This window comes from Podarcis gaigeae, assembly GCF_964106915.1.
Source record: "Podarcis gaigeae genome assembly, chromosome: 8".
Lineage (NCBI taxonomy): Eukaryota > Metazoa > Chordata > Lepidosauria > Squamata > Lacertidae > Podarcis > Podarcis gaigeae.
The window spans coordinates 29,051,915-29,066,618 of record NC_139684.1 but is presented as its reverse complement, the minus strand read 5'-3'; the positions used below and the strand labels follow the sequence as shown (position 1 = coordinate 29,066,618).

At 43.6% G+C, this 14,704-nt stretch overlaps 1 protein-coding gene across 1 annotated transcript in view; it reads right to left on the bottom strand.

Moving 5' to 3' along the window:
• RHPN2 (rhophilin Rho GTPase binding protein 2) overlaps positions 1-10,204 on the bottom strand; it is a 42,517-nt gene extending 32,313 nt beyond the window's left edge. Inside the window, exon 1 of the mRNA XM_083753102.1 lies at positions 9,787-10,204. Within this exon, the coding sequence (XP_083609228.1) occupies positions 9,787-9,855 (69 nt within the window). The 5' untranslated portion in view covers positions 9,856-10,204. The remainder of the gene's footprint in view (positions 1-9,786) is intronic.
• Between the last annotated feature and the right edge of the window lie 4,500 nt (positions 10,205-14,704).

The following is a 14,704-nucleotide window of genomic DNA, read 5'->3' as shown; positions in this document are numbered from 1 at the left end:
TTCTAAATCTCAAGTCTATATTTATTTACTCTATAAGTATAACAGAATGCCCTGGACTATTCTCAAAACCAGTAAGATGTTTGGTCATTTAGTTGCCTGCCAGTTCAAACTGAGCTTCACCAGCACAGGAACCTTAAAGTTCACATGTGTATGTATGCACACATTAGACACACAGATACATACATGCCCTTAATTCAAAGAGGTGGATCCAGACTTAGCCAGTTGAATGCAACACAGAGATGTTAACTTCCACAGACCTGAAGCATGCCAAATGTCACAATTCACACTAACCGAATCTCAATAAGATGTGTCCCTAAAGGGGGGGGGGGGAACAGGAGCAGAGTTTTCCCAGGGACATGTCCCTGACCAATAGGGGCGGTTGGAGTATGTATGCAAATTGGCCCAAAAACTTGCATAATCATCTCTAGGAAGCTTCATGTTTGCCAAACTGCCTGAACAACATGTCACCGTGAATTAATCTCTTGTTACTGATGAGCTTTGCTCTCTGAAACCAAGTACAAGGGAGAGTGGAAATGCAAAATCTGTGGGCCTGCTTGAGGTGCTCCTTCCAGGGGGGAAATCTCAACCCAATAAAAACCTCAAGTTTACATGCTCAGGCTTTGCCCTGTAGGGAGAAAAGCAATATTTAATCCAAGCTCTGCTGTATGTATTTCAACCTAGGTAATGGAGCGCAGCTCACTGGCAGAGCACACACTTTCCTAAATGAATCCCCAACATCTCTAGCCAAAAAAGGATCAGGGTGAGCAGGGCCAGCCCTGCCATGAACAATGTGAAGCTACATGGCTCAGGCAGCAGGCTGGGAGGCACAGCGGCTTGTGTTCCCCCCCTCCATTCAGCAACAAATCATCGTATGCCACTGCTGCCTACCCCAGCTCAACTGTCTGCTAGCTGCAAAGCAAAGTAGTGATGTGGGCACTCCAGGTCTTGCTTAGAACCTGTGCCAGTTTTCTGTAATAGCAGCAAACTACTAGGTGGTGCTGTGGGTTAAACCACAAAGCCTAGGACTTGCTGATCAGAAGGTTGGCAGTTCGAATCCCCATGACAGGGTGAGCTCCCGTTGCTCGGTCCCTGCTCCTGCCAACCTAGCCGTTCAAAAGCATGTCAAAGTGCAAGTAGATAAATAGGTACCACTCCAGCGGGAAGGTAAACGGCGTTTCCGTGCGCTGCTCTAGTTCGCCAGAAGCGGCTTAGTCATGCTGGCCACAAGACCTGTCTGCGGACAAACGCCGGCTCCCTCAGCCTATAGACTGAGATGAGCGCCGCAACCCCAGAGTCGGTCACGACTGGACGTAATGGTCAGGGGTCCCTTTACCTTTACTATTTAACATTATCTGAAAAAGGGGGTGGGGGAAGCAGTTTGCCACCATCACTGTGATGGCACCAGAACTTTCCTGGTGACCTTGCCCGCAATGCCTCAGAGGAAAGGGTAATCAGAGTTTAATCACTAGGTGGCACTGGGCTTAGATGCATCTGGGCGGAGTAAGGATCTCCCTGTGTCTATAGCCTAGTCTAGATGTTGCGGAACAACAACAACCATATATGACCATTTGCCAGGCTGCTTGGCACTAAGAGGCACTGGCTTTCCAACAATACCTGGAGGGCCACAGATTCCTCACCCCTGATGTAGATCCCACGTTTATTGTAAGAATAGATATATACTGGAATTCTAGCAGCCCAAAATACTTAAAAGCTGCCCTTAAGATTCTTATTCTGCAAACAGGGGCAGGAAGGAAGAGTCTGGCTGTAGTGCAACTGATTTCACCTGGAGAGAGAGAGAGAGACATAAACCGCCAGTATTCACATATTTATTTCTCAAGTGTACAGATTGCTTCATAGCCAGGGCTCTCAGAAGTTAGCAATAAGCTGACCCTGCTTAGGCAATATCCCACTCTTAACTGCCTAATGTGATAATTGATAGTGCTGCTAGCAAATCTGGAAAAGCAAAAGATGTAACACCTTGTACCAGTGGCGTAGCGTGGGGGGTGCAGGGGGGGCGGCCGCACCGGGCGCAACATCTGGGGGTTAGGGTTAGGGGGCGCAAATCCACGGGTTAGGGGGTGCAAATTACTTGCCTTGCCCCGGGTGCTGACAACCCACGCTACGCCACTGCCTTGTACTTGCACAAAACAGAAGCCAGATATACCCATACACTTCCACACAGACTCTCCATTAAACACTGACAGTGTTGGATTTCAAAATTGGAAGCTGCAGTTGTGACATCATTAACAAAGCTCTGATTGCCAGATTATTCAGTGGAAGCGGTACAGTACTGAATGTATTCAGTGCTGCCAGTAGATGAGATATTTCAAATGATGTCATGATAAACTGACAACTGATAAGCTGAGATGCATGTTAATGGCACAGAGAAGTTGAAACAGAGTTGAATCTGGGTGTGCCTCAATGGTTAAAGTGAGGCATTCTGCTCCACCCTGTGTTACTGCCCTACCTCCAGAGCAAACAAACACTGACACAGCAAATATTCCCAAATACAAAAAGGTTTCCTCAAACAAGGAGCTCCATTAACCCCTTTGCTTGTATCCTCTACATTCCCATGTCTGTTGAAAACTTCAGTCATTCAAGGAAACCGATGAAAGGAATTGATTCTTCATGCGACCAGAGTGATACTACTCCACTAACCCAAAATGTGGCAATTGCCACTAGCTTGGATGGCTTTTAAAAAAACAGAAGGGTCCAACAATTTTATGGGAGGCAGCAGACTGTTCATTCAACCATAGGATGGCTACATAGCAAGGCAATGGACTCTCCCTTCCTGGGTGTCTTCAGAGATTGGACAGCCATCTCTATGGTTGGTCCAGCTATAGAGCTCCTACATCAAGCATACAGTTGGGCTAACGCCCTGCGGGGCACCCTCCAACTCTACAGTTCATTCTGTGGAGCTTCTGTATGTGGGGTGGTGGTGGGCCATCTAGTCTTTCACCTCAGGCAACAAAATATCCTGGGCCCAAGAGGGCATCTTGCTGGCCATTGTTTGAAACAAGAATGCTGAATTAGATGGACCTCAGTCTGAGCCAGCAAGACAATGTATTCCTATCACAGAATGGTGTCACTGAACATAATAGGGAACCTCTGTGTACAAGTAGAATTGGGCTGAATGGCTATTTAAAAATCAGCAGTTAATATATAACCACCTTCTGTGTGTACTCAGCACATAACAGTTACATAAATCTGATACATATTTGTGACAGCCAGAAGGTGGATCATAGCATAGAGGCCTGAGGCAAACTTGCCAACACAAGCTTTTAGTAAAGTAGCTTGACTGGGGCCTGTTAAAAGCCTTTCAATCAATCACCAGAGGCAATGCAGGAATACCTCCAGGTTCCCAGGCAGAAAGGCTGGGAAAATCTTGGAATCTGTAAGATGGTTTGCATATGCACACTTTTATCAGGATGTCGCTATTGACATAAAATTAGACAAGCAGAGAGCCCTTAAGCAAAGAGGGGGGGGGGGAACCAATTGTGAATCCTATTAGATTAGGGATGAGGAACCTGTGGCTCTCAAGCTACTGTTCGACTCCCAACTCTCAGCAGCCCCAGCAGCTAGCCTAGCCAATAGCTAAGGATGCTGGGAACTGTAATCCATTCATGACTCCCTCCTTTGGCAATCTTCACAGAACTCTAGCACAATGGTTGCCATCAATTTTATTTGAATTAATTTTATAATGAAATGATTTTAGAATGTTGTATTATTTTATTGTTGTTAGCCCCCCTGAGCCTGGCTTCGGCTAGGGAGGGCGGGATATAAATAAAATTTTATTATTATTATATCTAGAGAACCACAAGTTACCTGTTCCTGCATTAGATAAAGAGTGTGAAAACTCCATGAGACTCTGTAAATAAAAATTGGCAGGTATGCTGACATTAGCCTTCTGCCCAGACTTCCTGTATTTACATCTTTAAAGGCATGGGTGGATGTTCAAAAAAAGATAGAGGTCCATTTAAGAGCTTCCGCTTTCTGTATAATCATTGACAAGGGCAAGGACAGAAAGTTCTCTCTCCTTTTCAAATTTTCAAAAAGCAGGCAAACAAACACATTCCTAAAATGAAGCTGGGTCATTTCTGTTTGGGCTTCTGCACCACCTGCAACAGCTCAACCTACACTAAAGCACCTGTTCCCTGGATCTCTTCAATATTTTAGACCGCTCCACACATTGTACACGTGAAGGGGTCCTGACATAGTTACTAGGGACGATGATCACACTGCTGACCTCACCTCTGAGTCACATGGCTTCCTTTGGCTCACCTCTGATGTCCACGCATTGGTCATGGATACCAGAAGGAGGAAAGCCTATGAATGCACATCTCTCTATAAGGTTTCATGGAAGCTGGTTGCTTATTTGCACAGGGTCCAGCTTCCAAGGAAGCCTATGGGTGTAGACTTTCCCTCTGCAAGTGTCTGTCAGATGCTGGGAAGGGGTGAAGCAGGGGAAGTGGGTGCAGTTACGGTACGTCCTGCTCATGGGCTTTCCAAAAACATATGGCCGGTTGCTGTTGGAAAGAGAAATGTTGGAGTATACAGGCCTCGGGGAGGGGGGGGGGTCAATGCAACATGGCTCTTCTTGAATTCCACTGTGAGAAAGGTCACTAGGACTACTGCTTCACAGATAATAAAAAGAAAACAGTGAATGATTTGTCGCAGGCCACCCACCCTGAATATGTCACACACAATTCACTTAGAAATCTTTGCTTTATAACTTGTAGAACTATGCACCTTTCTCTCTCCGTCTCTTTCTTACGTGAGATTGTAGTGCCAGCAGTATCTGGTTGATACTCTGCTCTATAAGAACATTGTGACTTTAAAAAAATCAGGAAAGAATTCCTTTTTCTCATGTCTTTGCTTCCTCCAGAGCTCAAAAGAGGAACACTATAGGAAAACAAGTATTATTCTAACATACCTTTATAGAGGGTTTAAGTGAAATTTCTAAAAGTCTTCCCCAAGTACTTAATCAAATGCAAAGAAGCCACAGGAAAAATGAAGGTAGAATTAAATGTGATCAAAAAGTGTGTCTTAATTATTGAATCCACACTAAGAAAAGTGTTAATAAGATCACTTGCCAGCTGTTTCAACTGAGCAATGCAAATAAGAAAGTCAAACAGAATTTGAGCCAAAGCTTGTTTTCCTTTGTGCAGGTTTTCTTTTTCTTCTAAATGTGGGGAATGCACTCAACATTTCCCACCCACTGGCACATGCACTGTCCACGTGAAGTTGAAGACTGGTCACAAATGTTCAAAGCCCTCATTCTCCAGAGTCAATTTCTCACTTGCCTGCATCTAAATATATAGCTGCGTACTTAGTAATAAGGAAGTCAGCAGCTCCAGCTTCTTGCTGGTGAGTGTGTTTGCACATCATAGTGGAGCTACTGTCCATGCAGCCATGTCATGCCCTGTGATTAATCATTCAGCTATCTGCTCCAACAGGCGCAGGGCTGCAGTGAATGGCACCTCTTGCCTACATTTGCCAATGCTTGAAAGTTCATGTGAGATAGATTTTAAATTTCTCCCCTGAAGAGAAATTCCCAATTATCTCATACTCAACCATATCTACATAAGAAAAACAAAACTAGGTTACTTTTAAAAGCATGACTTTTTTTTTTGGCCATATGAGAACATGCAACTGTTGCCTTTAAGATTATCTCAACATTTATTGGGCACATATTTCTTTTTTTCTGGATAACTCTTTAAAGCTCACCTCCTCTGTTAACTTTTACCACCTTCAAAGACCCTAATAAGGACACCATCAGTTCAGTGATTAGCTCTGCATGAGCCATAGCTAAATTTTGTCCAAAGTTTCCTTCCCAATACGCAACTGACTGTAGACTTCTCCTATGCAATGACTGATACAGTTATTAATGTTCTATTGATGCAAATGTTTCTACTGACAATTTTTATATTTGATTGCTACCATTCTGAAACTCGAATATTTTTGTTATGACCATTTGGTGCAACATAAAATGACTACACATGATTTAAGAGGCAGGTGGGGAAGTTTTTTTCAGATATCAGGATTGCTTCTGATGGATATGAAAAGACTCTGCCCAGTCCAAAGCAAGAACACCACCTCTGCCATTTGCATCATTTCAGTTGTCATATACATGATTCTAATGAGATATGCAAACAAATCAGCCTAGATTATTTTTTAACATGATCCTTGCTAACGATTATGCATGCAGCTGATTGGCGAAAGCAAGGCTTTGAATGAGGTTCAGCTGACTGGCAGGTATGACCACTGCCATTAAGCTTTGACAGTTGTCAGCCACGATTATCATGTCAGGTGAATGACAGGCAGATGGCCTCAAAGATGTCTGGGTGTGAAAGATAAGGATCTGGCCCACAGATGGGATCCTGTTCCCACCCCTGCTGTAGGGCATGAAAAAAATCAGGGGAAAATTGAAAATGTTAAAATTCGAAGTTTCCCAGAAAACCCACATCAAATCTCTGTGGCTGAGCAGGGATTTGAACTTGGGTCTTTGTAGTTAAATGCTCCAATACAGCACATGGTGGCTAAAATGTTGTCCCCAGGTTCCACAACTCTCATGAAGAAATAGAAGATAGAATATGTGAAGATGGCGGAACTCTGCCTCCCCCAATTACTAGAAAATAACATCTGCCCAGGGCTGAGGTCGGATACATTTTCCTACAGGGAAATGTCCCAGCTTCTGCCATCCGAGCAGTTTGAAAGCACACTAGTGCAAGTAGATAAATAGGTGGTAGGAAGGTAAACGGCGTTTACGTGCGCTCTGGTTTCCATCATGGTGTCCCGTTGCACCAGAAGTGGTTTAGTCATGCTGGCCACATGACCTGGAAAGCTGCTCCCTCGGCCTGAAGTGAGATGAGCGTTCCACCCCATAGTCGCCTTTGAGTGGACTTAACCATCCAGGGGTCATTTACCTTTACCTACATCTTCCTAGACTGAAGTGCTTTCTATGCAGGAATTCTGATGTTTGTACCACTATTTAAAATGGAAATTGTTCCCTATCTACACATTATTAGGTCTGATGGTATGTTACATAGAATCATTGTAAAAGGGCAGAGGGTTCAGTCATGCACATATAGCAGCACTTACATAACTTTCTGATGAGGCACCTGATGAAACCTGTTGGGAGCTCACAAAATGAGCTGCCAGAGTTTCAGAAGTGCCCTAAATTTAACCTGGGTAATCTGATATGCAGGGAGAGGTTTACAAACCTTTTAAGTACTCACCTGGGGCTAGCTGCTGTATTGTCAGGCTCTTAGCAGGCTGAAAAATGCCCTAATCTAAAATGCCTTATCCTGTTTCCTTTTGAATAGCTTTCCCTTTACAAGCCTGGGGCCAGCAGTTCCCTTTATTAGCTGTTTTTAGCTAAAGTTAACTCAAGTTTCAGACCAGCTTCACAACCCATCAGAGTCAGAAGAATGTTTGAGGGGAAGGGGTGTGATCAAGTTTGCAAGCCGTTTTACCAAAGCTATAGTTGTGATCCACTTTGTTTATTTATAACACATCTTTCTTCCATGGAACTCATCCTGGCATTGACCAGACCTGACCCAGACCTGCTTAGCCTCATGGTGGAGGCTGCATCATGGAGTTTCAAACATTCCCAGACTGGGACACAAGAAGCCACCTTTTATAGGGTCAAATAATTTGTCCACCTTTCCCAGTATCATCTCTTCTGACTGGCAGCAGTTCTTCATCCAGGGTCTTTCCCCCATACACACAACAAACCTGACCAGTTTAACGGGAGACGCCAGGGATCAAACCTGTGTGCCTCTGTATGCAAAGTTAGTGCTCTACCACCGACCTACAGTTGCATCTCCTGGGCTCAGCTTTAAGCCCAAGTGCCCCTGCTGAAACAGCTTGTGGATCCCACTGCATGAGGGCTAGTCTAGAAATGTAGGCTGCAATACTTAATTACAAAAAAAACTGCTTGCACTAAAGAAACCTTTACTTTAGTTCCCTAAACCACCCACTTGGTTTGGTCTGCAAACTGCAGACACGCACGCTTTAGTAAAAAATTAAGCTGAGCTGGCTTCTGGAAATCCCTGCCAAGTTTATTTTCCGCAAGGGGTGGTGAGGTGGTGGTGGAGACAACGCTAGGTTTTTTTAAGAGGCTGTGATTCCCATCTAAAAGTACAAGAGTAGCAAAGGTCAGAGGTCACTTCTGCATCAGATTCTGATAATTGCAGCAGCCTCCAAAGTGGGAGGAATACACCATGCCATCCAATCTATTAAAGAGGTTGCTTACTACTTGTTTTCTTACTTAGATGTACCTAACGCTGGAATGTACCAAATTATACCTAACACTGCAGCAAACTATCAAATTGTACCTATTTGGATGGTATAATAACAGCTTCCTTGTTTTATAATAGGATTGAATAAATCCTACTCTATAATGAGTTGCTACCTTCTGAAATTTTGAGGGCAATAGATTTGTCTCTCTCTCACACAGTTTTGAAATATAAAACTATGGGCTCTCTAGGCATTAGAAAAAAATACGTTATGAAGGTGAAAGTTGCAATCCTATGTACACTTAAAAACTGGGAGTTTATTATTATTATTATTATTGCAATAAAATTAACAATTTATTTATTTATACCCCGCCCATCTGGGTAGGTTTTCCAGCCACTCTGGGCAGCTTCCAGCACATATAAAAACATAATAAAATATCAAACATTAAAAACTTCCCAACCAATAAAAACTGGGAGTAGGTACTATTGAGTTCAATGTGAATAACTTCCACATAAAGACAAGCGCTAACAAAAATAGAAGGCAGGATTTGGTTGGATACAAACAAATTATTTTTTCATTTGGTAAATGTTAGCAGTTACTTGTGTATGGGCGTGGCCAGGATTTTTGTTAGGTGGGGCAGACCTTTTGTTGGGGGTGGGGAAGAACGTCAGTTTGCTATGTATTTTTATTGAATTTTATTTATTTAGGGGGGCAGGGCCCTTCCCTGTCCCCCCTTGGCTATGCCTATGTACTTGTGGCTACAATCCTATATATGTTTACTTGTGATAAAGCCTCACTGAACACTGCGGCAGTTATTTTTGAGTAAACATATGTAGGACTGTGCTCTCTTTTTCTCTCTGTATTTCCTCTGATAAGAGCTAACAGCTGTTCCCAGCATAACAGTTCCCTGCTGGGGACATCTGTCCCTGTTGAATTTTTTTTATGTCCAGACACTCATAGCTGACAACTTTTCCCTTTTCTTACGAGGAATCCTATTCGGAATAAGGAAATTTCCCTTAAAAAAAGGGAAACGTTGACAGCTATGAGACACTATTATGGACAAGCTAGCCCTGCTAGGGAAAACGGTAGCAACTCTAAAGATTATGCACGCTCCTTCCAGAAGGCAGCAATGTCTTCAACAATTTCAACAACTGCTAATTGCCCTCTCACGGTCATTTATGTTTCCATAAGATAACTACTGCTATTATCAACTTGCTCTAGGCAGATAAGCTAATACATTCAACCACACAATTCAAGCCCCCCACCCTCTGAGACTCCCCACCACACCTGTTACGCTTAGCTTTTACTAAGAGAAAAAAACACCCTTCAAAAAGCCAAATCAAAGTTTTGACCATACAGGCAACAGCGTAACCGCCTCCCTTTCCAAATTCCTGGCGGAGCGAAGGGCTCTTCAGGGCGCAAAGTATAGATCGGGGTGGCAGACAGATTCAATTGCGCTAGCCTTGCCTACGGAGAGCCGGGGGGTGCGCGACGCCTGCCACCCACCCACCCACCTGTCGCCGCGATGCTTTTGCCTCGACTTACCTTTCGAAAGTAGCAGTCTCCCCTCTGGTCCGCCGCCCGGCACCCCGAGGGCAACAACGCGTCCGTCATAGCCAGAGCAGCAGAGTCCGGAGTAATTTCCACCTCGTCCTTGCTCGCGGAGTCTGGCTCGCCGGCGCTGCGCTGCGCACCGTCCAGGCGATGAATGTCTGTCTGAGAGAGCCCGGATCCCGTCTGCACTCTCGATCCCCTCGCCTTCCGTCGCTCCTCCTCCTCTACCTCTACCTGGGGAAGCCCACGGGAGATCGGGGTGGAGGGAGGGAGGGACCGCCTCCTCGGATTTCCTGTGTATTTGTGGAGCCAGGCGGAGTCCGCTCTTAGCAACGGCACTATCAGGACAGCTGAGCCAGCCTTTGGGAGAGTCAACAGAGACACCTCGGGGTGTGCAGGGAGCGGCAGCTTTCCTCTCCCTAACAGCAGGCAGAGGGAGGCTCCTCAGCTGATGCGCTAAGGAGAGTTTTTACCGAAAGTGACGCAGATTCAAGCAGCCGATTTGCCATGCAAAACTCTGGGGAAGCACCAGCCAGGAACCCGATTCCGCAACCCCCCAAGCGACACTATTTGTGTCCTTCTGAATTCTGAAGAACCAGGTTGCCTCCAGACTGTCAGCATTTTGCAGGAGGGAATCAAGCACGTGCTGGATATTTAGGCAGGCACAGTTAGAGTGAATGGCAGTGCTCCCTCCCCCTGACATAAAAAATCCACTTTTTAAAATATAAAGTGATGTTTTACAGCTTGGAAAGTGATGAGGAAAGGCACTGAAAAGTGTAGGTGAATGAATGAGGAACAAGGAGGTGAGGTGCCGTATAAACACTCCACGGGCAAATCAGGAGGAAGCCTCCTTGTCCAATAACTCCCTGGAAACAAATCAGAACAGATGCTCAATAAAGGCCAGAGATAGACTAATAATCTGTGTGTAGGTCTTGTGCAAGCAAATGAATGCAAAATAAAAAGGTCACCTGGAGGAACCCCCCCCCCCCCATGTCTGTGTGTGCAAGAAAAAAATCTCTGAAGTGTTTGTGCTGATAAGGGTTGGCCAGGATTTGCTTGCATCCGAAGGGGATGTCCACAATACCATCCCCAAGGCCTTTGAAGATAACACTAACAGTGGTGGGACCTGCCTAGCTGTCAAAGGTGGGCCATGGGCATCAGCCAGAGGGGATGAACCAGGAGAGGGCAACCATCAGCTGCACAATAAGCCAGTAGTCGGGGCCAGAGCAAGTCAAGAACCGCACATGCACCAAAACTTACCAACCAAAGCAATCAAGGATGCCAAAGTTTAGTAAGACCAGTTTGGGCAGGTACAGTTAGTCAGGGGCTAGAGTGCCTTTTCCTGAGAAGGTGCCACTTGCAGTTCAGTGGCTTGCCAAAGTGGGCAGCTGCCCACAGATCCAGCCAATTGAGGTTTTTTTCTTTTTAGAACAAAGTATTTTATGGGTTTTTTTTAATCACACAATAAGCAAATTTGTCAATTTATTCCTACTCTCTGCTTCCTGCCACTTAACCAATTCCTGACCCACAAACGGATGTATCCTCTTATTCCTTGACTGTGCTAAGCTTACTCTGGATTCTTTGGTGAGATATTTTGTTGAAAATAGTTTTGGCATCATCTGTTGCCAAGTTCCTTGGCTGTGAATTCCTGCGGAAAGAGTTCTCCATATACTGTACATTTTTTGTTGATACTTGGTCAAGTGTTTTGTAGAATGAATCATTTTATGAGTAGTCAGCTACGATCTTTGAAGAACATTAATTCTGAAGTTAATTCAGAGCAAGCTTTCCATTGCCTCTTTGACATGGGCAGACAATCGCAAGTGGCAGCTGTGTGAATCAAAGGAAAACAATTAGTTGCCAGGAAACTCTTCTCTGCTGGAAGCTTTCCTCTCCCTGGTGTTTTAGAGCTGCTTCTTTTGTCATCATTTTGTCTCTATTTCTGGAGAAGAGTTTTCTTTCTATTGCTTCGCTTTATCTTCTGCAACACAAGAGATAATGTGGTCACTATGGCTCATTACCCTTCCCTCTTTCATGACTGAGTCATTCTCCATAGCGTGGGGAGCAGCTCCAAAATGCTGTTCATTCACAAAAAAAGGTCTCAAGATGAATTGCAACAGACCCAGCATTCTTGAACACCCAGTGGTGTTCCGGTCAGTGGAATGTACACACTGATAGTCTATAAAAATAGAAAGGCACGTAGGAAGGCTTTTACAACAACCATGGCAAAAATGACAGGTGATATTTTTGTAGTGTTATTATTGAAAAACCCAAGCCTACTATTTTAAAAAGCTGTGAATTTAATTCTTTTCATTTTAAAATAACATCAAGGCAGAGCCGTAGCTACAGGGGGTGGTGTAGCCAGTGGGCTTCAATAGTACTTCAACACATAACCCATGGCCTGTACACCGCCTTGTTGCACAGGAGGAGGGAGCAAGGTCAAAATTTGTCCCCCACCCCACATGCTGCTTTCCCAAAGCCAGATAAGTAAGGTGCCAGATTTTAGAAAGGAGATGCGAGGCTCTGGTAGAATTCTAGAGCCCTACGACCTTCTTCCTAAAGCTGGGAAAGCGCTAACTAGGCTTTGGGAATGAGACTGGAGGACCTGAGAACCCTGTCAGAGCCCTTATGGCTCCTTCCCAAAACCAATGCCTCCTCAAATGCTCCGATGGGCTGACACAAAAGGCCTTGAGGTGGGCCTTGGGCAACATGTTGAACCGCCCTGTTTAAATGTAGCCCATCAGAATCAAAAGGCCAGATAGAAATTAAATCAGTCAGTAAGTGTGCACACGTCTGCCTAAATTAGTTGCTACTGGGCACAATTATTGATTATACCTGCAGTGGTGGTTCCTAAACTCCCCCCATCTCCACAAACTACTTGAAAATCACTAAGACATAATGAGCTCATGATTCTGAATATATCTGGTATGTTTGATCAATCCCAGCTTGTTTATCTTAACTATTATAAACTCTAGGTGGGGTGAATGTGTTGTCAATTGTAAAAAGATTTATGTGTGTGTGATGCTAGTGACGAATGCAAAACTCTAGTTCTAAAGGTCAGGCAGAAATTTTTATGGGTTGTCCAGCTAATATGGCACTCTGATGAGTGAGTTAGGATGACTATGTTGATAAGAACTTTTCTCTTAAGGCTGCCAACATGTTCCACAGAACAACCTTGCGAGGTAGCTTAGGCTGAAAAGGGCTGACTGACACAAGCTCATCCAGTCAGTTTTGTGGCCAATCATGAATTTGAATACAGATCTCCTGTTACGTACTCTAACAACACTAAATGTACAGTATTTATTTATTTTTGTATTTATCCCATTGCATTTATAAATCACTTAATATATAATATCTCAAAGTGATAAATAATAAAAAACTACAAATTAAACAATCAAAATAATTCCATTTTTAAAAAATCATAACCAATACAGATACAGGTTGGGATAAAAATATCCACTTAAAAGTCTTGTTGAATAATAAATGTCTTCACCAAAATGACACCAGAGATGGTTTCTGTCTGATACATAACAGGAGGGAGTTCCAAAGGGGAGGAACCACCACACTTAGAACATGATTCCTACTTCTACAGAGTGGACATCCTGGTGCAATGGTATCTGCAGAAGGCTTTCTCCTGTGAAGTGCTGTGATTAGTTGGGTATATATGGAGTGATATGATCTTTTAAGTACTGTATTTAAACAATAATACACGTCCAATGAACTAGTGCATGCATTTGAATTTCTATATGGAATCTCTTCTGCAATTTCATTTTGTTTTTTCAGCCTTAAGTCATTTGTCTTTACTCAACCTGAGGGATGTAGTTTTTTGTATTCAAATTCTGTTGGTTGGAAACATCTTTAGGACTTGTTGATCTGGTCTACATGAGTTTTTACTGTTGTTATACTTCATGCCAACTTTGTGCATGGACACCAAACTATAAATTCAATTAACAACAGCAACCGCTTTCCTTCAATAATTCTGAAATTATGCTTGAGTATGTTTTATATAGATACCATTTTACCTTTAAAGATTAAAGGGAGCCAGAGGGAAAAGTGCAGTGACAACATCCTTGATGCAATGGCTTATAGTTCTGAAAGTTTATATCATAATAAATGTATTAGTCTTTAAGGTGCCCCAAGTTGTATCACATCCATGTCATACATTTGAATCCTGGAAACTGATCATTGTCACTGAGCTGCAGTTCCCCGGACTCTTAATGAACTGCACTTCCTAGGATTCTCTGGAAGAAGCCATGACTGTAAAAAGTGGCACAAGAGTGCTCCTACTCTACTTGCTGCATCAAAATGAGAGGGCAACCCTTCTGGCAATTCTTCATGCCAAAATCTAGACACTGATGATAAGTCCTTGACTGACCTCTTCTGGCCAATGTATGACAGGTTTTAGAAATGTGTTCTTCAGAGACATGGGGTTAACGGCCTCATAACTTTTAAAACTTGGGTGGGGAAAATCACACATACACATATAAACCAGCCAACTAAGGATCAGATGCATGCATCGTGCATCTGGCAAAGTGGACTCTTAACCCAAGAAAGCTTATGCTGCAATAAATCTGGTAGCCTTCAATGTACCACAAGTCCCTTGTTTGTTTTCACTGTTAATCTTTCAGGTGTCAGAGAATACTGGGGTGGGTGGGTGTGTAAGAAATTGACCTGACTTCCTGGCCCTTGCATACAAAGTATATATTTGAAGCACATTATTTCAATCAAAGAGTTCAGGGCATTGTAGTTTATCTGTCATAAAGAAACATTTCTCATCAAAGCTTTACAAATCACAGCGCACAGAATTATTCAAGGACAAAAATTGTACAGTAGTACCTCGGGTTACATACGCTTCAGGTTACATACGCTTCAGGTTACAGACTCCGCTAACCCAGAAATAGTACCTCGGGTT